Below are 26,554 nucleotides of genomic sequence, written 5' to 3' on the forward strand. Positions count from 1 at the left end.
AGCCTATTTAATTAATACTCTATATATTGTAAGTGAGTAATTTGTTTCATAAAAACTTTAATATATTGAAATGCATTATTAGTCTATCACAAAGTTTCATATGTGACTAGCCACACCACGTGGCTGGGGTTACTTAGGGCCTGTTCATATTTACTTAATTTCATTTCAGTTCAGCTCCAATCAGTTCAGTTCAGTTCAGTTCAGTTCCAATCAGTTCAGTTTAGTTTAGTTCAGTTCAGCTCTTAATTTCCCTCTCACATAAAATATTCATTTCAGCTTAATTCAGTTCAGTTCAGTTCAGTTCAGTTCAGTTCCAATCAGTTCAGTTCAGTTCAGTTCAGCTCCAATCAGTTTAGTTCAGTTCAGTTCAGTAAATATGAACAGGCCCTTAGTCAGTAAGGAGTTACTTGGTAAGGGGCTACTAGAACGGTAAGGGGGCCAAAGGGGCTACTTGATCAGGAGTTGCTCAGTTAGGATTTTGGTATGTGCTAGCTAGCTACACTGAAAGTGTGCGGGTTTATTGGGCTTGTTCTCTTCAGCTTAATTTCAGTTTTGTTCCGTTCAATTAAGTTCAGTTCAGCTCCAATCAATTCAGTTCAGTTCAACTTCAATCAGTTCAATTTTGTTCAGTTCAGTTTCTAATTTTTCTCATAAACAATTCATTTCAATTCAATTCAACTCCAATCAGTTTAATTCAATTCAGTAAATTAGAAATCAGAACAAACCCTTAATTTGGTTTTAGATAGGTGAACAGCCCTAATGGCAGTCCAAAAATGATCGCTCAACAAAAATTAAACGCGCGGGTCGAACCAGAAATGCTAAATCAAGAGTGAAACCTGAACCCTGCATAAGTGTCAAACAGTTCGGCTTATTCAAGCTAACGCCAGTAGCCGCTTTCATGTAATCCCTTCCTCAAATTTTCCGATCATCAAAATTCCACAATGCTAAGCTGCAAGAGATTCCTGCAAAAACCCATTAAACGAAAGAACAAAAAGAAGCAAAACAAGAAGAAATCAAGAACAACTCCTAACAAAAATGGTTCTAATTTTCCAAAAACCCAACAACCTTCTCACGGTTTTGAAGAAGACGAACCAGAAGAAGGTGGTTTTAGGCTAAGAACTTCCGCCCCTTCAAATAGTCATGGAGTTCAACCACTGGGTAATCTTTTTCTCAGCTCAAATTCTCATAATTCCAGAGACATTGGCTTAGGTAATTTGAAAGTTCTTACTGATGAACTTGTTCTTGAAATTTTAGGGCTTTTGGATGCTAATTATTTAGGGATTTTAGCTACTGTTAGTAAATCTTTATATGTATTTAGTACCCATGAACCCCTTTGGAGGGATTTGGTATTGGAAACCCTTAAAGGTGGTTTTTTGTATAATGGGTCATGGAGAAAAACTTATATTGCTGCTCATTACTCATGTTTTGATAATTCAAAAATTGGGTCTTGTGGGTTGGCAATTAGGGATTTTTATTCTGATTTTATGTTTCAAAGTTGGTTATGTGCTAATCTTGAGATGAAACATGAGTGGCTACAGAGGGTTAACATACCGCGAAGGCAGGGGATTTCAGTTGAGGAATTTATAAAAGATTTTGAGGAGCCAAATAAGCCTGTGTTGTTGGAAGGTTGCTTGGATAGTTGGGTTGCAAAGGATAAATGGGATAAGGATTATTTGATTAAAAGTTGTGGTGATGTTAAGTTTTCAGTTGGTCCGGTTGAAATGAAGCTTGAGGATTACTTTAGGTATTCTGACCTCACTAGGGAAGAGAGACCCTTGTATTTGTTTGATCCTAAGTTTGCAGAGAAAGTTCCGACGTTGGGTAAAGAGTATGAAGTTCCTATATACTTTAGGGAGGATTTGTTTTCTGTTTTGGGTAAAGAGAGGCCTGATTTCAGGTGGATAATAATTGGACCTGCTGGATCGGGTTCTTCGTTTCATATTGATCCTAATTCAACATCAGCTTGGAATGCTGTGATTAAGGGGTCCAAAAAGTGGGTTTTGTTTCCTCCTGAGATTGTACCGCCTGGTGTCCATCCTAGCCCTGATGGTGCTGAAGTGGCATGTCCAGTTTCAATAATTGAGTGGTTTATGAATTTTTATAGAGCCACAAAAGATTGGAGGAGGAGACCCATTGAGTGTGTCTGTAAAGCAGGCGAGGTTCTCTTTGTGCCTAATGGATGGTGGCATTTGGTTATCAACTTAGAAGAATCTATTGCTATCACACAGAACTATGTTAGCAGGTATGTCTCCTAAATATATCTGCTAATCACTATGCAATGTCAAAATTTGCTGTGGCTAGACTTGTCAACCCTTTTTGGCTTTCTGAATCTGCTTCCTCAATTGTTTGAGTGCCTTCTCTAGCTCACCTTATTATGCAACAATTGTGATGACTTAGTTTTCAGGTGAATGATCAAAGACCATTGTTGATGATTGTAAATTTATTATGATAAATTTCTTATCATTTATAGTTCTTAAAGAATTTTGCAATAGTGTCCACTTTCAAGAAGTAAAGTGGGATCTAGTGAAAGAGTGTATCATATGCATAGGTATCAGACTGTTGCCAGATATGTCTACACATAGTAATATAGTATCACTTAGCTTGGTGAAGTGGTGAACCATATTCTTTTTCCCTTTGTGTTTCCCCTCATTAGTACAGACAATAAAAAAAGAAATAAGTGATGGCATGTTGCTGTAAACAACCATATCCTCCTAGTTGGTGGTACAGAATTTCTTTATAAAATCAATATTTAGATTTTTGTAAGCATAACCTGCTGACATATCTTTTTATTTGGGCTGCCCTCATTATTATAATTCAATATGTTTTCTCTATTGAGGATTAGAGAATCTTGCTTTGCATTATTCTTAGCTATCTAGCTGGAAAAGTGTTATTATGTGTATGGTTGCTGGAAAAAATTAAATTGAGATGAAAAGGTTTTACTCTTCCATATATGCTGAGTTGTTGTTCCTAGAACTGAGACATGTCCACTTTTCTCATTGTGCCAATTTAATTGTTATCGTTTTGCTGCTATGTGATTATAACTCATTCCGAGTGCTCATAGTCCTATAGGTTGTTAGTTTGCTACTTGATATTTATATTATGTATAATCCTATAAATGATGTTTGATATTTATATTATGGTCCTCTAATGTAAGGGGGTCCATACTTCAATAGTTAACTGCTTGCCTGGAAACTTTTGATCAAAAACTTGTCATCTACCAGAACACTGTCTAATCTCATTCCATTACTTTTCATTATGTGTTTGAAAGTGTAATCACTCTCTAGTCATAGTAGACAATTAAGCAGCAATGCAATCAACTTATTATGTAATAAAAGTAATTAGTTTGGCAATTTGTCGGCAACCCAATAATTTACAAGTTCTTATAATGATAAGTTGGGTCCTGGCCTATTGGACTATTGGAGGAGGCAACAAAGTTGAGTCATTTGAGTGTATAGAACAAAATCAATTAGATGTCATACCGGTGCAGCACTCTTTCTGACTCTAACAAGGCTTCTAGCTTGGACAGGATAGGGGCTGGCAGTGTATTAACAAGGAGCGCCTAGGCACTGAGGCCCAAGGTGACATGGGCAGTGTGCCTTTTTTGGTATGTGTCCAGAGGTGCACCGTGCCTAGACGCTCCAGAGTCCAGATGTCACACAGTTTTCTCCAGATTTTTTTTCCCTTTTTTACTTTGTGCACGAATGTACCTCACTTCAATGAGATGAAATCCCTATCACCTTGGTGCGCCTTGAGCCTTTTTATTCCTTGGGAGGTGGTCAAATGTGCTTGTATTTGCCCATATTATCGCATTAAGGCTTCTACTGCCGAGTCATCCTTTGGTCTGAGAATCTTCTTTTTGACTCGCAGTATATACAAGAGCCAAGAGCAATAACACCATTTTCTTTTCAAGGAGAACAGAAGCTAATAATGTCCAATTAATATCAAGTGTGGCTGTTCAAAGAAAAGTACAGAAAAAAAATAAAATTGTAATGATAAATAAAGACATCCGGATTTTATAAAATTGAATCACTTACATTGTTCTGGGATTGCTACAAGAGACTGTCCAGCTAGTCTTCAAGTACATGTTATCTTTATATATTTGGCTTTAGTATGATTGCTGTCTGCTTGTGTTATTCAAGTTTACTTTGCTATGCATGCCTTGAGAGGTTAAGAATACAAGAATTGTTCTTATATGGTAATTGGTACTAAGACTTGTATAAAGCCACTGCAGAGCTTCACTGCTCCTAAGTGATGAATCATGTGACATTTTTCTTGTCTTGCCTCATCAGGAGAAATTTGCTGAATGTATTGGAATTCCTCCAGAAGCCAAATGCGAGTGAACTTGTATCAGGAACAAGGGATCGTGTCAATCTGCACAATAAGTTCAAAGAAGCTATTGAGGTTGCTTTTCCTGGGACTATAGACCAGCTAATGACTAAAGCTGAAGAAAAGAAGAAGAAACGTCCATTTTGGGAAACTGTTTCAGATTCTAATGCTGGAGCTTTCAAGTTTTCCTTCTTAGGCTAGACTATGCAGGTTTTGGGTTGCTGGACACAATATTCTGGTGGTGAGCTTATATAGTGATATCTTACTCTGGTATTTTCATTTAAGTTATAGATTATTTCATAGTTATTGAGTTTTCATTTATCCAATTATCTGTCAATTCATTTTCAGGATTCCTTTTTATAATTAATTATTTACTTAAAAAAAAAATCTAATATGATCATATTTCAGTCAATTTTGATTTAGTATAATTATGTCTCTTTCCATATCTCCATTATACTTGTCCCTGGCTGTCATCGATTTTTTGGAAGGAATTTCTTAATACAATTCCAAGGTTTGCTTGATCTTGTATCGCAAGAGTTCTTCTGATGCGTTTGTAAAACAAATTTCTTCATTTCATACATGCTCTTGCACATCTCAACTCTCAAGGAAAGGCTCTGTGTCTCTGTAGGCAATAGTAAAATTCTGAATAAGCTCCTAAAATTGTTCTTTCTAGAGGGTGGTATTTGGGTGTTAATATCTACATAGAAAGAATTGTACTCTCTTGTTCACAAGGAAAAAGCTGAATTTGTGAAAAATTCAATCCAACATAAAAAATTGTCATTAATCTGCGTTCACACATGTGGGATATTTCCTTGGTTCACCAGTATTTTGATAATTCTACGGCGTTGCGAATTCTTTTCACTAAACGCCCTTTGCCTACGATGGATGATTTTGTTTATTGGAAATTTACTCGTGATTGTCAATTATCTATAAAGTCAGCATACGCATTGCTAGTTCATTGGTCCGGAGTTTCTTTCTTTTGATCCCTAGTGGAGACTTTTTGGGCACTGCCTCTCCTCCCAAAGTTGAAGATTTTTTGCTGGAAAATCCTACATGTGTCTTCTGTGTCTATTTCACCTTTTGAGAAATTGGAAGGGTTTGCTTTCTTTTATCTGCTATCTTTGGGCTATTTAATTAACTGATATGTTTATTTTATATACTGATTTACCCCCGTCCTTTGGTCATATTTAGAAGTATTTTTTGCTCTACGGAGCTATTTTTATTGCTTATATGTAAATTCTAGTTTTTTCGTAGCTTTGGTATTATTTTTATAGGAAATGGCAGATTTAAAGCATTTTCCGGACTTATTTGAGCTATTGCGAGCATTGGATCTGGATCACATTGATATGACTATATTCCAGAGTAATCAAACCGGTAATTAAGGGCTCGGCGAAGAAGAAGAAACCGAGGCAATGGACCAAGTTATAAAGACCCAAAGTGGAAGAGCTTGAATTGGGCCAAGTATTAGCCCAATCAAGGAGTCCGAATGGTTGCTCAGTGGACTCGTCCGACCGGGCTATGAAGAGGCACCTCTCGCCCTAATGCGCGCGCGGTCGAGTGAGGAAGAAAGAGCAAGAGGCACCTCCTTCTCGAAGGCGTGCCTTGCAGGGCGAGAGGGGAAGAACTGCAACCCAAAAGGCGCACCTGTCGGGTGCATGTTATTGAAGAAGATTAGATGATTAATCTTATCGTAGGATTTCTTAGCTTTAATATAAATAGGCTTTTTGTTAAGCAAGATAATTACATCTATCTTTAGTTAAAAACTAGTTTTGTGCTCGTGCGATGTCCGGGTTGTTTTGATTTTTAAGATAAATTTTTTAATTTATATGTCAAAGTTTAAAACATATCGTTGATACAAAACTATGTAGTTAACAATAACAACAATAATAACAATAAGAACAAGAACAATAACAATAAGAATAATAATAATAACAACAACAACAACAACAACAACAACAATAATAATAATAATAATAATAATAATAATAATAATAATAATAATAATAATAATAATAATAAGAGGTAAGAGCAATAACAATAATAATAATAATAAGAGCAATAACAATAACAATAACAATAATAATAATAATAATAATAATAATAATAATAATAATAATAATAATATCGGTGAAAAACATTTCTTGACCCGTAACCTGAAATAATGACCTTGTCCAAAATGACTCGTGACCTGACCCGATTGACAAGTCTACACACAGTAATTGATTGATTAGAATATATTATAGATAATGGATGTTGTGCATTTTGAAATAATTCCGTCGCCCAAAAAAAATATTATGATACAAAAAATAAATTTATATGATAATTTATGAGAGTTATAATCTAATTATTTTTTGAATAAGATAATAATTCAATTTTTACATTTGAAATATTGGTAATTTATTGAAAATAAAACTTTAAATTAACAATCAAATTCGATTGAAAATAGAATTTTAAACTAACTTTTTTATCCTATAAATTGAATTCTATCAAACTCTATCCTACGTGGTGTTACACTAGGCGAAAAGTTGGAACGCCAAGTGTCGTTGTCTCGTCGCCTGGTTAAAAGTTTAGCTTTACATATTAGTTATATGATTCCAAATTTTAGTTTTCGGCTTACATTAGTATTTTGTTGTCTCAACACTCTTTGATTTATGCAATTCATTATTTTTGTTTATTTTGGTAACAATTTTCTTCCCTTCTATTTCTAGTATTTTAATTGCTTTGATTAATTATGTTTTGTTTAATTGTTTTGCTTAGTTTAGATTTCATTATGTGTGAGTAGTTTATTTCTAGGGTTCGTGGGGAACCATACATAATATGAAGGGGTTATTTATTATTCTTGAATGTGAATGTTTTAATTGATCTCCTTTTGAATGATTTACTGCTATGCAATTAGATTAGGCCTAGTTTAATTGTAGATTTGTGCAATATTAATTCGAGATTCAACATATGAGAATTGATGTTTAGGCTTAGATTCAACATATGAGAATTGGTGCAACAAGGGAATGGAACTGCTAATATGCTCTATGCAATCTACAAAGGGATGGAAGCTGCTCTTATCAACTGTAGCTGGCATTTGCAGGTGTATTGTCTAGACCCACGAGCTGCAGGATGGATGCAAGGAAGGAAGATGGGGGTGCAAAACCACAGGATGTGGTTACAGAATATTGAATCTCTATTGCCTTCTTTTCACTGTCTAACTATTAATGGTTCTTATCTTGGGGATTAATCCTTTTGTACTAGCTGTCAAAAAAAAAAAAAGGCATGTTAATTTATAAATGTTTAAACACAAGATTCGAGAGATACAATTTAATACTGTAGATTAATTATGTGATTGTAATATGTAGCGATAGCTCTTTATGATCTGATTAATTGATGCATTGATAATTGATTGTTTGCATTACCCCAAAATATTATTTATTGGTGAACCTATACCCTAGGCTTTATTAATTTGTTATTCCTGTTTTTTTTTTTATTCGCGTTAGTTTATTTATTCTCCTTGGTTTAATTCTCATAAAATCAATTTGGTTACTTAATAATTTAGATTATTGTAAACACCTATTTGTGTCTCCCCAAAACCAAACCCAGTGATGAATACCTTTCACGTCGAACCATAATCGAATGAGGTGAAAGTGTGAAAAGTCAAATGTTGCGGTTTAGTTTTTATTAAAATTCTCTTCTCTCTGTTTTTGAAAACAACCTTATTTTATTAAAAATGTCCAATCCAGTTTAGTTTGGTCCGTAATAAGGGTCCAATAGTAGCATAGTTGGATGGGGCTCGCAAACCTTTCCGACGATATATTATAAGCCCGATTCCGATGAATATTTAGTAAGTTATGGCTAAAATACTAAGGTGGGCCCGATTTGTTCTTTACATGCGGCCCAATGATCTAGAGGAGGGCCCAATGTCAATTGTTATTCCTAAAATTATTAGGATTAATTATGATTTTCTAGAATTCTCTAGAAAGTTCTTTTAAATCCTAATAATGTTAGGATTAATAATTATATTATGATGGATTTTTATTAGAATAAAATATTATTATTTTATTATTTTAATTATACGATTTTAGCTTCTGTACGGATTCCGTAGATCAAATTTGGTTAAAGATCGGATTCCGCGTGAAAAACGCGTGAAAGCCAGGCTGTCGCCAAACGACAAGTCTGTCGCCACGCGACAGAGTAAATTTCTGGTGATAGCGTGTAGTTTTATTCCTTATCAAATTCTATGTTTTTCCAGACTATTTTCTTATAAATAGGGTCCTCGACCTCCATTTTACAATCTTTAACTCTCATCAAGGCTTACTTGATATTCTCTCTCTCTTTCTAAACCAACCCTTTTGCAAACACAATACCGCATACACAAGACTTAGAAACACCTTGCCTAGTTCGAAGTTGCCTTCGCCCTAGACGTGAAAGGTTTATACTTTTCTGAGGGTTTGGTCCCAAATCCAAACTAAACTTTATTTAACTCAATTTAATTTAATTCTTTGATTTTTTATTTTCATTGAAGTTTACTAACACGTGTATTTTGTTATTAGAAAGAGGTACGAGGCTTCGAAGTAAGTAGATTAGCTTACAATTTATTTTAATTTCAATGTAGAAAGCATGCTTATATTGTTTTAATTCCTAGTATCATGTTAGGATGTTATTATTGCTTTCTAGTTTCATGTTTAGGGTGCCTCTTATTAGTTCTAATATCATGTTAGTACCATGTTAGGTTTAAAGCTTTGATCTTTAATCTTTAGTGACATGCTAGGATTTGTTATTAATCTTGTTAGTATCATGCCTAGGATCTTGCTATTATATTTAAGATTTATTATTAACATGATTTTGATTATTGTTATAATTATGATTATTATTATTTATGATGATTTATGTTGCCTCAAAAAAAATATAATGATGATTTATGTTATTGCTTGATCACGCCTTTTATGCATGTTAAAGGGAATTTGTACTTGAAGTCACGCTTAATAAGATAATTAATAATTTGGTTTAGGCTAATATGATTTTAATTCAAGTGATCGCCAATAATAGTTTTATTTGTGTATTAATATTCAACCAACATATATAAACAGGTTTAGGGTCAATCTAATGTTTGTATGTTAGTCAAAAAGCGCACATGAATACGAGTAGAATAAAGTGGAGGCCTATTTTATAGGGCAGGTCCTTTCTTTTGTAGATTGGATTCGTACCATCATCCCCGAACCCTATTTGGTTCAAGACCTTATGGAGTTGACGATCTCATGGATCGTTAAGGGGTGTACCTTCACCTCGTGAACGGTTTACAAGTTCCTAAAACTTGTTGGCGATTATTTTGCTCTATTTTCTTTCCCTTTGGACGTCATCGTATTTTAGTGTATGATCACAGTGGGGTTCAAGCTTGGGGTTATAATGCTTGAAATATTCCCCACAATTATGTTAATTATTTAGGAATAGAAAGACATTGTTTCCTTGTGGATTCGACCCTACTTCCCTATTTACTTTAGTTAGAGGATTTAGGAATTATTTTTGATTAGTTGGTACGACTTAAACCTGTCATTAACTTGTAATCAGATCATCTTTAAACAGGCTTTATGCTCACTTGGTGCTCTCTCCCATCTTTCGTAGAAGTGTATATCTCGTAGCACGCAAGTCGGGTTGTTTACTCTACATCACAATTCTCTTGACACACCCAGTCATATTCCGGATGCCTTAGAGGCTCCACTGATAATTCTATTGATTACTGCCTCATTTTGGATGGAGCTTGGAGTAATCAAGATGGTAGTGCATGGCTGGTTGGATTTTGCGAAGGATCATCGATTCAGCTACTGGTGGATGTGCCCGACAAGATCATGTTTGCTCTTCCTTGTTTAATGGGTCTTCGACTGGCTAGTCAGAGGGAGTAAATTCGACTTCTTATTACACTAACTGTGCTTAATTGGTGTCCCTCCTTTTTCATTCCCAATCTGGTGATATCATGTGTTATTCAGATTAGCTCAGCGTGATTTTTCAGCTTGCATGATTTGTAAAGTTCCAAGGCGTTGGATTGCCCCAGCTCACTGGATAGTGGTGCAAGCTCGTAAATGTCATCTCCCTTTCTAGTCTTTTTAGTTTTGTGTGCCCTTTGTTTTTTAGTTCTTTTTGTCAAAAAGTAAAAAAAAATATATACTTCCTTCGTTTTTATTAGAAACATCACTTTCTACAAATGAAAGTTTCAATTTAAATGCATAATTTTTTTTAGTTAATAAATTCTCTCTGTATCTCTCCTATTACATGGGCCCTCTTTATTTTTTTCAATCTCTCATTACTCCAAAAATTGTCTTGGAGTCCTCAATTACAAAAGTGATTCATCTAATAATAAAAAACAAAGGAAGAATATACATATTATTAATAAATAAGGCTGGTCTCGCAGCCAGGCCATGAGACTGTGACACTTGGCAATTTAATTCTTCGCCAAGTATTGTGCCACGTAGGCGACTGATAAATTATATTTATATAGGTTTTCTAGGCACATTTATGCTAGTTTTATAGCTTTTTCTTAGTCTTCTTAGCCATTTTTGGAGTCATATCTGCATAAGCTACCATATGTCGCTCTATTACGCTCCGTTTGTATTTTTCTTAATGTTTCAGGTGATTTCTTAGTCATTTGGACGCTTTCGAAGTGTTTGGAGATGGTTCGGATGATATTTGAATGGAAATCCATTGATCGAGTTCATTGATCGAGGGATTTATGCTCATGGATGTTGGCTCCAAGGATTTTATGCATGGGATATGAAAATAGCATCCACGAGAGTCGCTATGGACCTTTCGGAAACAAATTTGAGTTAGAAACGGAGAAAAACAAAGGCTTACAAAGTATCAAAAATGACCTTTACTCATTCTTTTGATCATAACTTGAATTATACAGATTGGATAAAAGTGATTCAAGTTGCGTTGGAAACTAGACTTGAAGAGATTTTCTATGATAGGTCACACGGCCCAAGAAGCTTCCTAGAACAAAAGTTATAGGTGTTTGAGTCCAAGCAATGCAGTCAGCCACCCGTGCGATCCTGCTGCGGGTCTGTGTTGCGGCCACTCGAAGGCTGCTGCTGTTACTGTTAGGGCACGGCCACCAGCCCTGCACCCACGGGGTTGGTTGATTGGTGATGAGCCGCGAGCAGCCTTGATTTCTCACGTTCCACGTCATCGCTTATCATCCAATAATATTTTTGCTTTGTGTATTTATTTACTTATTTATATTTTAATTAGTTTAGAATTACACAAACTATTGGGTCAAGCAAGCCTAACCCAATTGTTTGTACGGAGAGAAGAAGACCAGCACTCTCACTCATCACTTTTACTACACTTTCTCTCTCCTCCCTCGCCTTTAAACCACCTCCCATTTTCTATCTCCTCAACTTCCTCTAAATTCCTCCATTTTCTCTCTCTTTTAATCTTCTCCAATCCATAACAATGGAGGAGACTCATAAATTAGTTCGAACTCAATTTGATGCATCAATGGAAATTGCAACGACAATCAACAACGACAATTTCCAATCCTCCACTCCGTCGCAACAACACCCGTCCTCCTAGAGCTTTTTGCGGGCTAATATTCAAATTAGGTTGTCGGTGGTGGTTCGGTGGCCGGTTTGCTAATTGCATCTGCTTCTTGATGTTGGAGGTTCGGCGTTTGTTGTTGGCGTTGTTGTTGTTGGCGGTTCAGGTGGATAGCGAGGTAGTGTGAGAAGCAGGGGATATGTTCATTGATTAATGTGTAATTGAATTAAATGATCAATTAGATTTATTATTCTTCAATTTTTGAATTATTAATCATCAATTTGTGAGGTTGTTATATCATTTAAATTTTAAGTTAGATGATATCATTCATTATTTAGATGATATCATATATGGGCTAGATGATATCATCTATTGGGTCTATTATATCCTCTATTGCCTAGATAGTTGATGTATATAATCTATAAAATGGATGATATCATTTGTTGTTTTTATGATATCTTCTATTGGCTGGATGATATCATCTTTTGGCTACATGATATCATGGTTGGATGATATCCTCTATTGGCTATATAATATCATTTATGATAGTGTCTATGATATCCTTTATTGGCTGGATGATATCCTCTATTATCTGGATAATATCATAGCAAATAGATGATATCATTTAGGTAGTAGAAATCTCATCCAGTTAATAAAGGATATCATATAGATAATAAAGGATATCATCCATATAGTAAAAGATATTATCCAGCCAATAGAGGATATCATCCAGCCAATAAATGGATATCATATAACTAATAAAGGATATCATCTATTTAGTAGAGGATATCATTTAACTTATAGAGGATATCGTCCAGCCAATAGAGGATATCATCCCGCCAATTCAGGATATCAAAAATCTGCATTTCGTCAGTGCGGACTAACGAAACCTTTCGTCAGTCCGGAGGGTTTCGTCAGTTCGGACTGACACAATACCTTCTCTTAGAATTAGGCTTTAATATAAATACTTGAAAGGATTTTATTTGGCCTCTTATGCTTTTATTTTCTAGATTAAACGTTTCTTTAGTTTTCTCTCCATTGTAGAACCCTAGTTTATGATTCTCCATTAATTAAATCATCGAGGTATTTTATTTATCCTTTTCATTCTTTATTTTATTAATTATGAATTCAATTTTATTTATCTCTTTTGTTTTGTTTATTTTAATTATGAGTGAGTAGTCATTTTCTAGGGCTAAGTGAGGTAAGCCATGCCTATACCTTGATTATTTGTGCTTAATTATTAATAAATTTATGAATTAGGGTTTGAATTATTCCAATTGATTTGTGCTTTATTGTTTGATTCATAGCTATTAAAAATTAGAATTTAAAGATCATATTTTTGAGGCTTAATTACAACTGGCGAATTTGATTATGTTAGCGGCCGAACTACATATGCTAATTTGTAAGCGTTAATTTCCGATCGTAGGATTAACAAGTGATTTAATTATTCGACCTAGTTTATTTATTAATGATTTGTTTGCATTTCTTGGATTGGTATAAGCATGGTGGACCGAACGTATGCCCCCTAAACCTTTATTTATTTGAGAACAACCTTATTTTAATTTTTCATCCTAATTTAGTTAATTGATCATCAATTAACTCTTCGTTTATTAAACTAGTTTATAATAATAGGGCAAAAACAAATAGAACTTTTCCCCCGTGGGATTTGACCCGTATTTTCTAAGTCTCTGCTAACAACAGACACCGTGCACTTGTGGTATAACTTTTTATTCATCAAGTTTTTGGCGCCGTTGCCAAGGAGATGGCTAGATTCTTTTAGTTTTTGTTTGATTGTTTAAACTGTTTCCATTGTCCTATTGGAACTTTCAGTTCTAATTGGGGCATTCTCATTGTTTTCTTTTCTTTTTGTTTTATGCCCAAGTCAAAACGAATAGGTGACTTGATCGCTACGGATCCGGACTTGGACAAGACCCTTAGGAAACTAAAAAAGAAAGGGAAAGGAAAGTAGAAAAAGACCCACTCACAAAAGAGCTCTATAACAAGTCTGGCATAAAAAAAGAGATGGGTGATAATAGGTCTCTTAATTCTTTCAGGGTACCATCCCAAGATGGCATTCCAACGGGTCTTCAAATGACAGAAATCACGCAGAGAACTTTGAAATCAAACCTGCATTGCTCAGTATGGTCCAACAAAATCAGTTTAGCGGCCATCCTACTAGCGAGCCAATTAATCACTTGCATCGGTTTCAGCAATAATGCTCCACTGTTCATCACAAAGGAGTCACTAAAGATCAATTGAAGGTGATGTTGATCGGATTTTCCTTCGTGATAGAGCTCAAAAGTGGTTGAACACTGTCAAGGAGACGGAGTGGAGCAAGATTTCTCTAGCATACCTCAAAGAGTATTTCCCTCCTGAAAAAACTGTAAAGATCCGACACCAAATATCAACATTTTCTCAAGAGTCGGGGGAATCTCTTAGGGAAGCATAGGATATATTCCTAGATCTTCAACGATCATGCTCGCATCAAAATTTTGAGAAGTGCAATCTTGTTCGTATTTTCTATAATGGACTAGAATCCGAAACTAAATGTATTGTTGACTCTGTTGCAGGTGGTATGTTCCTTGATAAGACGATCGAGGAAGGGTATTATTTTCTTGAAAATCTTGTAGCCAACCACTTCTCATCTCCAAGAACGCGACCAAAGAAAGGGAAGATGGAAGTTGAAGCCTATTCACTCATGACATCTCAAATGGCTCAATTAACTGCAAAGATTGAAGAATTACAGACCACTCAAGAATCTTCTCTTTTATCTGTTAATGCTATGTCTTCTCAACCTTCACAAACTAACTTTTTTGTGAATTGTGTGGTATATAAGATCACTTTGGATATCAATGTGCTTAAAATTCTCAAGACACCAATCAGATGGAGCAGGTGAATGCCTTCAACAAAGGCAACTAAATGACCCGTATTCTAACACATACAATCCAGGTTTGAGAAATCATCTTTACCTTTCTTATAGAAGAAACAGTGTTCAAAATCCTCAACCTCAACAACAACAGTGGTCACAACCTCAGAACCCTCAACCTCAGCAATATGTTGCAAGGCCTCCACTCAATTAACAAGGAGCCTCTCATCATGCTCCTCCAGGTTTCAATAGGCCACCTCAACAACAACAACAACAACCTTCTCATGGCAATGCTAACACTCAAGAGCCTACTATGTCTGACCTTATGAGAATGATGACAACCATGAAGCAAAGCACTGAAGATAGCATCAAGGAGCTAAAAAACACGCAAAGCACTAGGAGAACCAACTTGCACAAGTCGCGAATACTAATATCCAAAGGCAACCTGGCCACTTATCGGGATAATCTATCCCTAAGAAGACCGCAAAAATGCTATCACTACTCGTAGTGGTGTAAGCTGTGAAGGGCCCCAAATGCCTATTGATGATGCAAATCTTGAGAAGGAGAAGAGTGAGGTTGCAGAGACAGATGGGAAAGCTAAAGCAAGTGATGCTGAGAAAGAGTAAAAGAAAGGTTTCGAGCCCCCATCCGTCGAGCCAAATCTACCATTCCCACATCGAATTCAAAGGACCAAGGTAGATCAATAATTTAGTAAGTTCTTGACTATGGTCAAGAACCTTGAGGTAACTATCCCTTTTACCGATTTGGTCTCTTAAGTTCCAATGTATGCAAAGTTTTTAAAGGAAATGATTACCAAGAAGAAAGACTTTGGTGGTGTAGAAACAATTGCTCTAGCTGCAAAGTGTAGTGCTATATTGTAAAATAAATCCCCATCTAAGCTTAAGAACCCTGGTATTTTTTCCATCCCATGTCATGTAGGTGTATTATTCATTGATAAAGCTTTATGGGACTTAGGTGCTAATGTGTCTTTTATGCCTCTTTCGGTTTGTAATAGGTTGAATATGGGAGGTTTAAAATGCACACAAATCACCTTGCAAATGGCGGATCATTCTATAAAATACCCTTTAGGTGTTTAGGAGGAAGTTCCCGTTCAGGTAGGGAAATTTTTCATTCTTGTTGACTTTATAGTTTTGGATATGGAGGAGGATAGTTTTATCCCTATCATATAAGGTAGACCTTTCACGTAACCTGCAGGTGCTGTTATTGATCTCAATTCAAGTCTGGGTCTCTTACTTTGTCTGTTGGTGATGATACAATGACATTTAATCTAACCAATACGATGAATTCGCATGTGCTTGAGAATACTTGTTGCAAGATTGATGTGCTTGATGAGATTGTGAGAGATGATACGCCTCGTGAGTTACCTAGTGCTATTAGAATTTGTTCTCACCTTAGAGGTTTTTAAAGGAGAAGGATATGCAGAGATTGACTCCTTGATTCACCACTTGGATGCCCCTAACACTGAGGGGTTTGAGGTAAAGGAAAATGTTTTTCTACTTCTTAGTCACATGTAAAAAAAGGTAGAGCTAATACCTTTTTCTTCCCAGGCCATCTTAAATATAAATTTCTTGATGATAATGAGGAATTCCCTGTAATCGTAAGTGCTAAACTCGATGATAGCCAACTTTCTAAGCTTTTGATTGTGCTTCACATGCATAAAAAAGCAATCGGGTATAGCATTGATGATCTTACAAGGATATGTCCTAATTTTTGTATGAATAGAATTAATTTGGAAGAGAATCATCGCCCTTGCATCCAATTACAATGTTGATTGAATCCTAATATGCAAGAGGTGGTGAAAAAAGAGGTAATGAACCTTCTTGAGGCGGGCATCATCTACCCCATCTCAGATTCTAAGTGGGTGAGCACGGTGCAAGTTGTTCCTAAGAAGGGGGGACAACAGTTGTTAAAAATGATAAGAATGAACTAATTTCTACTCTTGTTGTCACAGACTGGCGTATATGTATCGATTATCGCAGGTTGAATACTGCCACCTTGAAAGATCACTTCCCTTTACCTTTTATAGATCAAATGTTTGCAAGAACACATGGGTGGAGTAAGGTAAGTTGGAAACCACGTGATATCGCCGAGCGAATAGAGGTACACGGTGAGGTGCAACGTGTTTTCACTTGTTCACAGTGTCAAATTGTGGCCGCTAGACCATCTAGCCCGGTGGTTAACGATACCTCTCCTTCTTTCCTTCCATCATCTTCTAGCAACCCAACCTCTAGTACTACGACAGCTCCACTGATGAGCAACTGAAAAATTTTATGGATTCTTGTCTTTCTTTTCAAGGTTCAGTTCTCACACAACTCGCTACCATTGAAGGACAAGTGAAAGATCTATATGCTGATATTCATGATTTGTGTCGCCATGTTGGAGCTCCCAGGGCCACTCTTTCTACTGTTGTCACTGCAACCACACCTAATGGTAGTAGCGAGTCACTTTGAGTGAGCCACGTCTTTCCTTTCTCCTTTGTATGCTTGTACACAGTGAGAACACTGTGCTTCATTCTAGATTGGGGGGGGGATACTTATCTTTAATTGCTTTCATAGTGTAGTTTTAATTGCTTTCTTAGGACTGTTGTACGGTTTGTACCATTCATTAGGAGTGGGAGTTTACTTGCAACGAAAAAAATGTATTGCTTTCTCAGTTTGGTCTAGTCTAATTTTTGCATTCTTGTGCCTATCTTACATATATTTTACTTCGAACCGTGTACGGATTAGATTAGAATCTCTTGAGCTTGTTCTCATCATAGTTATGATTTTGAAATTCGATCGATGTGCTTTATACGTTGATAATTGCGTAGCAATGTAGCCTACGATTAATTGGTTTGTGGAAAGATGTTTTGCTCTTTTAGAGTCTAGCTAGTTGAGATTTTGTAGACCCCAAGCCATGTGAGTTTTTGAAACCTGATTGATTGACTGCCACATTTATAACAGTCTATTTTTTTGTATGTGTGATAGTTCCTGGTGCAATTTTGATCTTGATTTTGCCTTGAGACTCGTAGTACGTAATTTAGTTGTGATGAATGCATGATTGAAATGATAAAGGTCTTTCTTTTTCTTAATTTGAGCCTCCATAAGTTATTTTTATACACTTGTTCCCTAATTGCTACCCATGTTGAGTTTTACCCTTCATTAAATTAACCATATTACAAGCCTTCAGCCTTAATTGGTTACTATTCCCAAGCATAGCCTAGCTTGGGGGAGTGGTCTATCTTGTGATTTGTGATTTTTATTTGGCTAAATATTTAATTTGTGGTGCAATGAATGAGATTTTGAATGGAAGTTCAAACTTATTATGCAAAAAAAAAAAGTGATGAAAATTTTTTTTTTTTAAAAAAAAAGAAAAAGTAGAATAAATGGGGTATATATATATATATATATATATATATATATATATATATATATATATATATATATATATATATATATATATATATATATATATATATATATATATATATATATATATATATATAAAGGAGATAGAATGAAGGAATGAAAAAAAAAGATATATAAAGAAAGGGAAAAAAAAAAGTTGAAGAAAGAAGGTGAGGAGAAGAAATCAAATTACTTTGATGTATAATGATTTTTGTTTTGGCTTTTATGGTGTATGGAGAGGCTAAATGCTAAACGAGGTTATCTTCGACATGCATTTGGGTCTGTTTTTATTATGGACTATCATTACCACTTTCCCAGCTAGCTCAACTCCCACATTTCCCAAAATGTTTATCCTACCTCTCACCCTAGCCCCATTACAACCCTCATAAAGACTTTTTGATCTTCATGCATAAGTTATGATTGAGTGGACTGAGTTTTGAGTCAAAGTTGAAGAGTATTTGTTGCATTTCGAGTCGACATGGTATAGGTTGAGTGTTTGTTATAACCTTAAGTTGGTAACTCACCTCTCGTGTACGACTTCAACATATTTACAGGAAATCGTTGAAGATTAGGTTGGAAAGAGACTGTTTGTGGCCTCTAGATTGGTGAGTTAATTGCAGGACTATGAATGCTACGTGGTTCTATATGTATCCGAGCCAGATTTCAGATCGATAACTTTCGTTTGATTGTTTGCTCGAGAGTCGAGTCTGTCTTATTTTGATTCCCTGAAAGTCTTATTTGTCTTGTTTCTCCGTCTTGAGTCTAGTATTTCTTAGGGACAAGCAACGGTTTAGCTTGAGGGAATTTGTCTTATTTGTTTTTTAGGCACATTTATGCTAGTTTCATAGTTTTTTCTTAGTCTTCTTAGTTGTTTTTAGAGCCATGTCTGCATAATCTACCATATGTCGCTCCATTATGCTCCGTATGTATTTTTCTTAATGTTTCAGGTGATTTCATAGTTATTTGGAGGCTTTCGAAGTGTTTGGAGATGATTCGGATTATATTTGAATGGAAATCACTGGAACAAGTTCGTTGATCAAGGGATTTATGCTTGTGGATGTTGGATAGGATTTTATGCATGGGAAATGAAAATAGCATCCACGAGAGTCGCTATGGACCTTTCGGAAACGAATTTGAGTTAGAAAATGAGAAAAACGAAGGCTTGCAAGGTATCAAAAATGACCTTTGCTCACTCTTTTGATCATAACTTGAATTTTATAAATCAAATTAAAGGTATTCAAGTTGCGTTAGAAACTAGACTTCAAGAGCTTTCCAATGATAGGTCACACGCTCCAAGAAGCTTCCTAGAACAAAAGTTATAGGAGTTTGAATCCAAGCAATGCGGTCAGCCACCCGCGGGGTCCTGGTGCGGGTCTGTCCTGCGGCCACTCGAAGGCTGATGTTATTACTATTAGGGTGCGACCACCAGCCCTATGCCCGCGGGTTTGGTCGAGCGGTGATGAGCCACGAGTAGCCTTGATTTCTCACGTTCCACGTCATCACTTATCGTCCAATAATATTTAAGCCTATGTATTTATTCACTTATTTCTATTTTAATTAGTTTAGAATTAGGCTTTAATATAAATACTTGAGAGGATTTTATTTGGCCTGTTATGCTTTAGTTTCTAGATTAAACGTTTCTTTAGTTTTCTCTCCATTGTGGAACCCTAGTATATGATTTTCCATCAATCAATCATCGAGGTATTTCATTTATCCTTTTTGTTCTTTATTTTATTAATTATGAATTCAAGTTTATTTATATCTTTTGTTTTGTTTATTTTAATTATGAGTGAGTAGTCGTTTTCTAGGGCTAAGAGAGGGAAGCCATGTCTATACCTTGATTATTTGTGCTTAATTATTATAAATTTATGAATAAGGGTTTGAATGATTCCAATTGATTTGTGCTTTATTGTTTGATTCATGTAATTGGTCAATATCATGAGTTGATTATTTAGCTAATAAAAATTAGAATTGAAAGATCATATTTTTTTAGGCTTAATTATAATTGGCGAATTTGAATATGTTAGCGGCCGAACTACATATGTTAATTTGTAAGCGTTAATTTCCGACCGTAGGATTAACAAGTGATTTAATTATTCGACCTAGTTTATTTATTAATGATTTGTTTGCATTTCTTGGATTGGTATAAGCATGGTGGACCGAACGTATGCAAGTTTGAGAACAACCTTTTTTTCAGTTTCATCCTAGTTTAGTTAATTGATCATCAGTTTACTCTTCGTTTATTGAAATAGTTTACAATAATTGGGCAAAAACTAATAGAACATGTCTCTCTGTGGGATTTGACCCGTATTTGCTAATACTCTGCTAACAATAGACACTGTGCACTTGCGGTATAACTTTTTATTCATCAGCGAAAAATATGTTTTATTGTGACACAGATGATCCATTTTTGGATTGAGTTTTTTAGATAAAAATGTTGTATAGAGTCTTATTATCACTATACCTCTAATATTTCATATTTACAAAATTAATCTTAATTTTTTATAAATATCGTATAACTCGATTTTATTTACATCATAATTTCGTTTCAAAAAGTTCTTTAAAATAAGATCCATCTACGTAGTATAATATAAAGTTAAAAAAATAGAAAGTCAATAAAATTAATTTTGGTTTGGTAAAAATACTTTGAGTTCGGTAAAAATAATTTAAGTTCAATAAAATTAATTTTAAGACAATAATAACATAGATATCCATTTACAAACAAAACTACAAAAAATACACTATTTTTTAAATAAGCGATAGAATATCATATGTCTAAATATCTAGCATTATCAAAAGAGATTACATGATCGTATTAATCAAAATTCAAACCAAAAGTTTATCCTAAAATTTTATCAAAAATCAGGGCATTAACCGGGCAAAAACTAGTAAATATATAAAGGGGAGTTTTTTCCCGAGTTTTTAGAGAGCCATGTAGGAATAAAATTTCTTAACGCTTCATGTAGGATTATAATTTTTAGTTATAACCAATTAAATAAGAGATTTGTAATTTCTATTAAAATTAAATAATTCAAATGCCACATAAGCAAAATTGGCGAACGAGATTTTAAAAATTAAATTAATTAAATATAAATATATCTTTTGATATTTGGAATCTAATCTAATTATATAACAAATAAGAGGAAATTCATAATTCATTTTAAATATACTCCCTCTGTTTTTTTTAAATGCATTAGTTTGACTTTTGCACAATTCACATTCCATGTTTGACTTAAAATTTTTGCTATTATCAAATGAATAAATGTTGTTTTATAATATATCAATAGATTTTTCACAATGTCTACTTTCATATTATAATTTTGTTACAATTTTTATTGATAGACAATTAAAGATATTAATGTTTAAAGTTATGTGTTGTCAAATGTCTCGATCAAACTGATGCATTTAAATAAACAGAGGGAGTAACAAATTTTATCACATACATACAAATACAGTTGTTTTAAAAAAATACAAACAAATCATGAATCGCATGGGGTTCATCTAGTATATATCTATTGTTAAATTGATAAAATATAGGAATTAGAAAAAATAATCCCAACTTTCGTCAATTTTGGTGGAATGATCCCAACTTTCATTTATTCTGGAATATTCCGAACTTTGGGGGATATTCTTTTTCTTCAATCCCAAATACCGGTTATCGGTTGAATGGGTTTTTTTCTTTTTTTTTTTTGTTAAAATGACACATGTCAAAAATCAATTGGTTAAAAAATATATTAAAAAAAACAATTTTAAAAAAGAAAAAACAACCCAACCAAAACCCCAACCACCCTAAAAATCTAGCAACCCGCCAGCCCAGCCACCTCCCTCGTTGGCCGGCCGTCTCTCCCCCACCACTAGAGTCGTCGCTTCGAGAAAAACCACCATCCCCTCCCCGAAACTCCCACGCCACCAGCCAAACCCAAAAAACCACTAGCCCTACTCCCGAAACCCCCAAAAACCAGCAGCCCTACTCTCAAAAAAATCCCTCTAAACCACCTTCTCTACCGTCGAAAACCACCAAAAACCCCTTCCTCACCGTCGAAAACCCTAGCCTCTAGGGTTTTGAGGTGGGGGAGGAGTAATTGGGGTTTTTCGGGAGTGGGAAAGGGGTTGCTTTGGTGGCTGCGTGGGGGTTGAAGGGGATTTTAGGAAAGGGGGAAAACGGCGAGGGAAGAACGCGATCGACTGGGAAAGAACGACGGCTTTCCGGTGATGATGAGGCGGCGGGTTTCTGTGTTGGTGGAGGTCGGTTATGGTGGAACGGTGGGGAAGGGGAGGCTGCTGGCTGGGTTTTCTTTTTTTTTAATTTTTTTTGGACCAATTAGGGCTTGACACGTGTCAAGTGACCTGATATAATAGGTCATTGACTTTGGTTGACCGGTTAGGGATTAAAGAAAAAGAATGACCCATAAAGTTCAGGTTGTTCCAGATAATCCAAAGTTGGAATTATTCTAGCAAAATTGATGAAAGTTGGGATTATTATTTCTAATTTTTCCTAAAATATACTATCAACTTCTAGCTTGTTAACTTTTACTTTTTATTATTATTATACATTAAACTGTAAATCTTTTTACTCATACGATAAATATTTAGATAAAATCTTTATTAACAAAAGATGACAGTTTATTTTTTAATAGTAGTTTATTTGATTTGTGACCTTTAATAGTGAATTTTAATTCATCATGTTTTCTTGTGTGGTTTCCGTACACACCTAATTTTGTTTTCCCAACCCAAATTCAGTGATAACTGACCTTTTATCGCCAATTAGTCAGGTTGCGTATGCAAATTAAGAATTGCTTGAATTTCTACCCTTAGCCCAATCCATTTTCCAATAATCAAATACCTTTTTAGCCCAAACATCAACCTGAAGCTTTCCTTAGCCCAATCACCTAAGCCCTAACCTAACCCTAATATGCAAACATCAAATAACATGTTTAGAGTGGCCGTCAAGCTTAACTATCTTCATAATTTATAAAATTAGCATAATTAAACCTTAATGCTAAATTAACGTTTTGTCGCACCATGAAAAAATTCAAAATGCATCGTGCTACGACAATTGTGCTGCAACACGGCATGTGTGGTGCGTCGCGACATTTGCATCGTGTTGCGACATCTTTTGTTTTCTAGTTGTATCATTTCTTCTTCAATGACATCTCTTTTCTGCACCCTAACCTATAAATACGACCCTAATCCTAGGTTTCCAGATAGCAACATAAAAATATTTCAAATAAAACAAATTAAAGCACATCATTATGAGCCTTTAATCATCATACTACTCAATCTGATAGTCCTTTTCAAGCAATTCAAAATTCCATTGCAATACTTGGAGTTCTACTCATCAGGCGTAAAGATTGAATTTTTATTAGAGTTTGGACATATCTAAACTTTACTTTATTCTAATTTAATTTTTTCAATTTAATTTATATTTTATAGATGTTACTAACGATTTATTCATGATTAGAGCAATTTTAAGGAGCGTGCACTATTCAAGTAATTAATTTATTTAATTACTTATTTCTATTTTATTTTGCTATTATCACAATTGGATTATTTTTGAATGCTTTGAGTAATTAATGTTTGTAATGTTGCGTCCAATATTATTTATGTCATATCCCTATCCCTACCTTAAAAAAAAGTACAATAAAACTCTTATAAATAGTGTGTTGCCAATTATATCCTTTAAAATGTACATATACATGTTTATCCTCATTAGTATGTACACATTTTTAATTTGTCTTCATTAATTCTAATCGCCCTTTTTTTCTCTTTATTGATGTTAATTGCTTTTTTTTGTTACTATTGAGAATAGTTTGCGGACATTTAGGGTCTGTTCTCTTCATATTATTTTTAGTTCAATTCAGTTCCTTATATCCTCCTCTCATAAAATATTCAGTTCAGTTCATACAATCAGAACAGGCCCTTATACCCCTAAAATGTATGTTTACATATTTTCCCTCAACAATGTAACCAACAACTGAAAAAGCTCTTCGTATATTTTTTATGTTTGGTAACCCTTTTGCATGTTTAATTGAGAATATGTAATTGAAAACCAGATTATTTTGACAATAGGATAAGGTACCTTTTATTCTTATTATTAATTAAAGTGATCACGATATTTAAAGTTATATGCACATTAAATATTCAATCCAATATAGAAATATTAATTTTGAGCTAATTGAGCTTTATCTGCATGTCAATCAAATCGCAAAAAAATACTTTTTGCAATAAGAATATAGTAGAGGCCAATACGGGCAGAATTGTCTCCATGACTCAGTTTGTACAATCATCCCCGATCCTCTAGTCGTGGATTGTTGACCATACTATACATATGAAGTTAGCACTCTCATGGATTGTAAATGGGTGTAACCTTCATGGATTAATATTCGTGGGTTCCTTTGTCTCTTTCGTAGAATTCATGAATGGTTTGCAAGCTCTTTAAAAATTAGTTAGTGGCTCCCTATTTTATCCCATGTCCCTAATTTAATGATTATACAGTCAAATTCAACTTCATAATTGTCAAGTATATACACAACATGCTTAAGTAGGTACACTTTGTGCGACGCCTACAATTTGACGACTCCACTTGAGAGGATTTTTAATTATTTATCGATTTGAAAGATTACTTGGTATCTAATTAAAATGAGTGGATGAGACTTGAATGAGTTTTACTTGTATTTTTTGCAATTTGAAGTTAAAATTGTTGAAATAGGTACTGCAATATAGGTTAAAATTGAAAAACTTGATTGTGAATAGAACGTACAAGACCGCGACATTTTTATTGTTATTGCGCCTCGATAATATTTGTCGTGACATGGTAATAGTGTTGCACAACGGCATAATTGTCGCGAAACGCTAATTTTACTGCTGTTTGTCAAAAATGAAAATGATGTGATGGTTTATTATTTCACGCAGTCAACATTTAGACCTTTTCTCAAACTCGCGCGTATGTGTTCTACATACATTTTAGCCCGGGGATTTATGCTTTGTTGACCCAAAAATGCTCTTTGCAATAAGAAATCATCTTAGATTTTATATCCACCAAGCTATGGAATCGAGTTCGATTTCATCACGAATTCGCAAAACCGCCCTTGTCCATACCTCCTCAAGGGAGGTTACCTTGCTATGCGTCCAAATTTCTAACCATGGTACTTTTTGACCGCCCAAATAAGCTTGACCATCGTACGACCATAGAACCATGAGTTTAGGTTGCGAACTTCATTGCATCGTTGTTACTATGTGACCTATGTGTGCATAATTTATGTGATTTTCATATGCTAACCTTTACATAATTTTTTTATTTTGGTTTTTTATTTATTTCTTCAACTAATGAATTCCCAATTGACTGTCTTCACCTATTAATTAGTGAAAACACTAAAATCGGACTAATTAAACTCATCAATTTTCAAAGTTAATAAAAAAAAAAGGAAACTGACTTTGTCGTGACACAGTATTTTATGCTGCATCACGGCAATTAGTGACATGCCATATTAGATTTTGCAAGATAGCTGCAGGGTCTGTTATGACGCTACAATTGTTGTTGAGTTTATGTTTTTAGATAAGTATTAATATAAAGATTCTTAATATGATTTTTAAAAATAATTATCATTATATATATTAAAATAAAGTCAAATCAGTGCATCGACATGCGTGCAAAGTTTGAGTGTGTCAATTATTCTAGAATATCGGGTAAAAATAAAAATAAAAACCCAACGAATGAAAATTTTGTATTTTGGGGATATTTTATTTTCTCTTGCGTTGTGATAAGGTTTATTTATTTATTATCATTATTATTATTGTTATTATTATGACTATTGTTATTGTTATTATTATTATTATTATTTCTACTATTTCTACTACTATTATTATTATTATTATCATCATCATCATCTTTTAATCTTATACTATTGATATCATATAACTAACGATTTTTAATTAAATTTGTAACTACAGTTAGATAATTATATTTTTTAACAACTAAAAAAAATACTTAAACTTAAATAATTTTTAACAATTAAAAACAAAAAAAATAACCTACCCCTCCCACCTCTCTCCCCTTACCAGAGCCGGCAGCCCCTTCACCGGCCACCAGCATTCTCCCCTCGTCGAAACCCCACTAATCTACCTTTCCGACCAGTTGCCTCAACCTCACACCCCACCCTCCATTTCCCTCACTCCGACAGCCCACCCCCTCGCCCTTTCAACCACTCAAAACGACCCTCTCCCCCTGTCCTCCATCTCTAATCAAGCTTGACCTCTCCCCCACTCTGAAACGTTGTCCTCCAATTTCAAACCCCTCTAATAACCTATTATACCATGAATTCAACCAAATTCATCCTTCAGATTATCTTCCCAAAGCTCTCTAATGTAAATTGAATCATTATTTTAAAAAAGCGACATTTATTCATGAATAAAATAATTACAACAACATCAAAGTTAAATG

The 26,554-nt window shown here is 34.6% G+C and overlaps 1 protein-coding gene across 1 annotated transcript; it reads left to right on the top strand.

The window, feature by feature from the left end:
- Positions 1–856: 856 nt before the first annotated feature.
- LOC145598520 (arginine-specific demethylase JMJ22-like) lies at positions 857–4,691 on the top strand. The gene is made up of 2 exons (XM_081654884.1): positions 857–2,242; positions 4,290–4,691. The coding sequence occupies exons 1-2, from the start codon at positions 942–944 to the stop codon at positions 4,525–4,527; spliced, it is 1,539 nt and encodes a 512-aa protein (XP_081511010.1). The 5' UTR covers positions 857–941; the 3' UTR covers positions 4,528–4,691.
- Positions 4,692–26,554: the final 21,863 nt, after the last annotated feature.

This window comes from Chenopodium album, chromosome 20, assembly GCF_948465745.1.
Source record: "Chenopodium album chromosome 20, dcCheAlbu1.1, whole genome shotgun sequence".
NCBI lineage: Eukaryota > Viridiplantae > Streptophyta > Magnoliopsida > Caryophyllales > Amaranthaceae > Chenopodium > Chenopodium album.

Coding starts and splice junctions, on each gene's coding strand:
- LOC145598520 (XM_081654884.1), top strand. CDS start 942: ATGCTAAGCTGCAAGAGATTCCTGCAAAAACCCATTAAACGAAAGAAC. Junction 2,243..4,289: donor ACACAGAACTATGTTAGCAG/GTATGTCTCCTA, acceptor TTGCCTCATCAG/GAGAAATTTGCTGAATGTAT.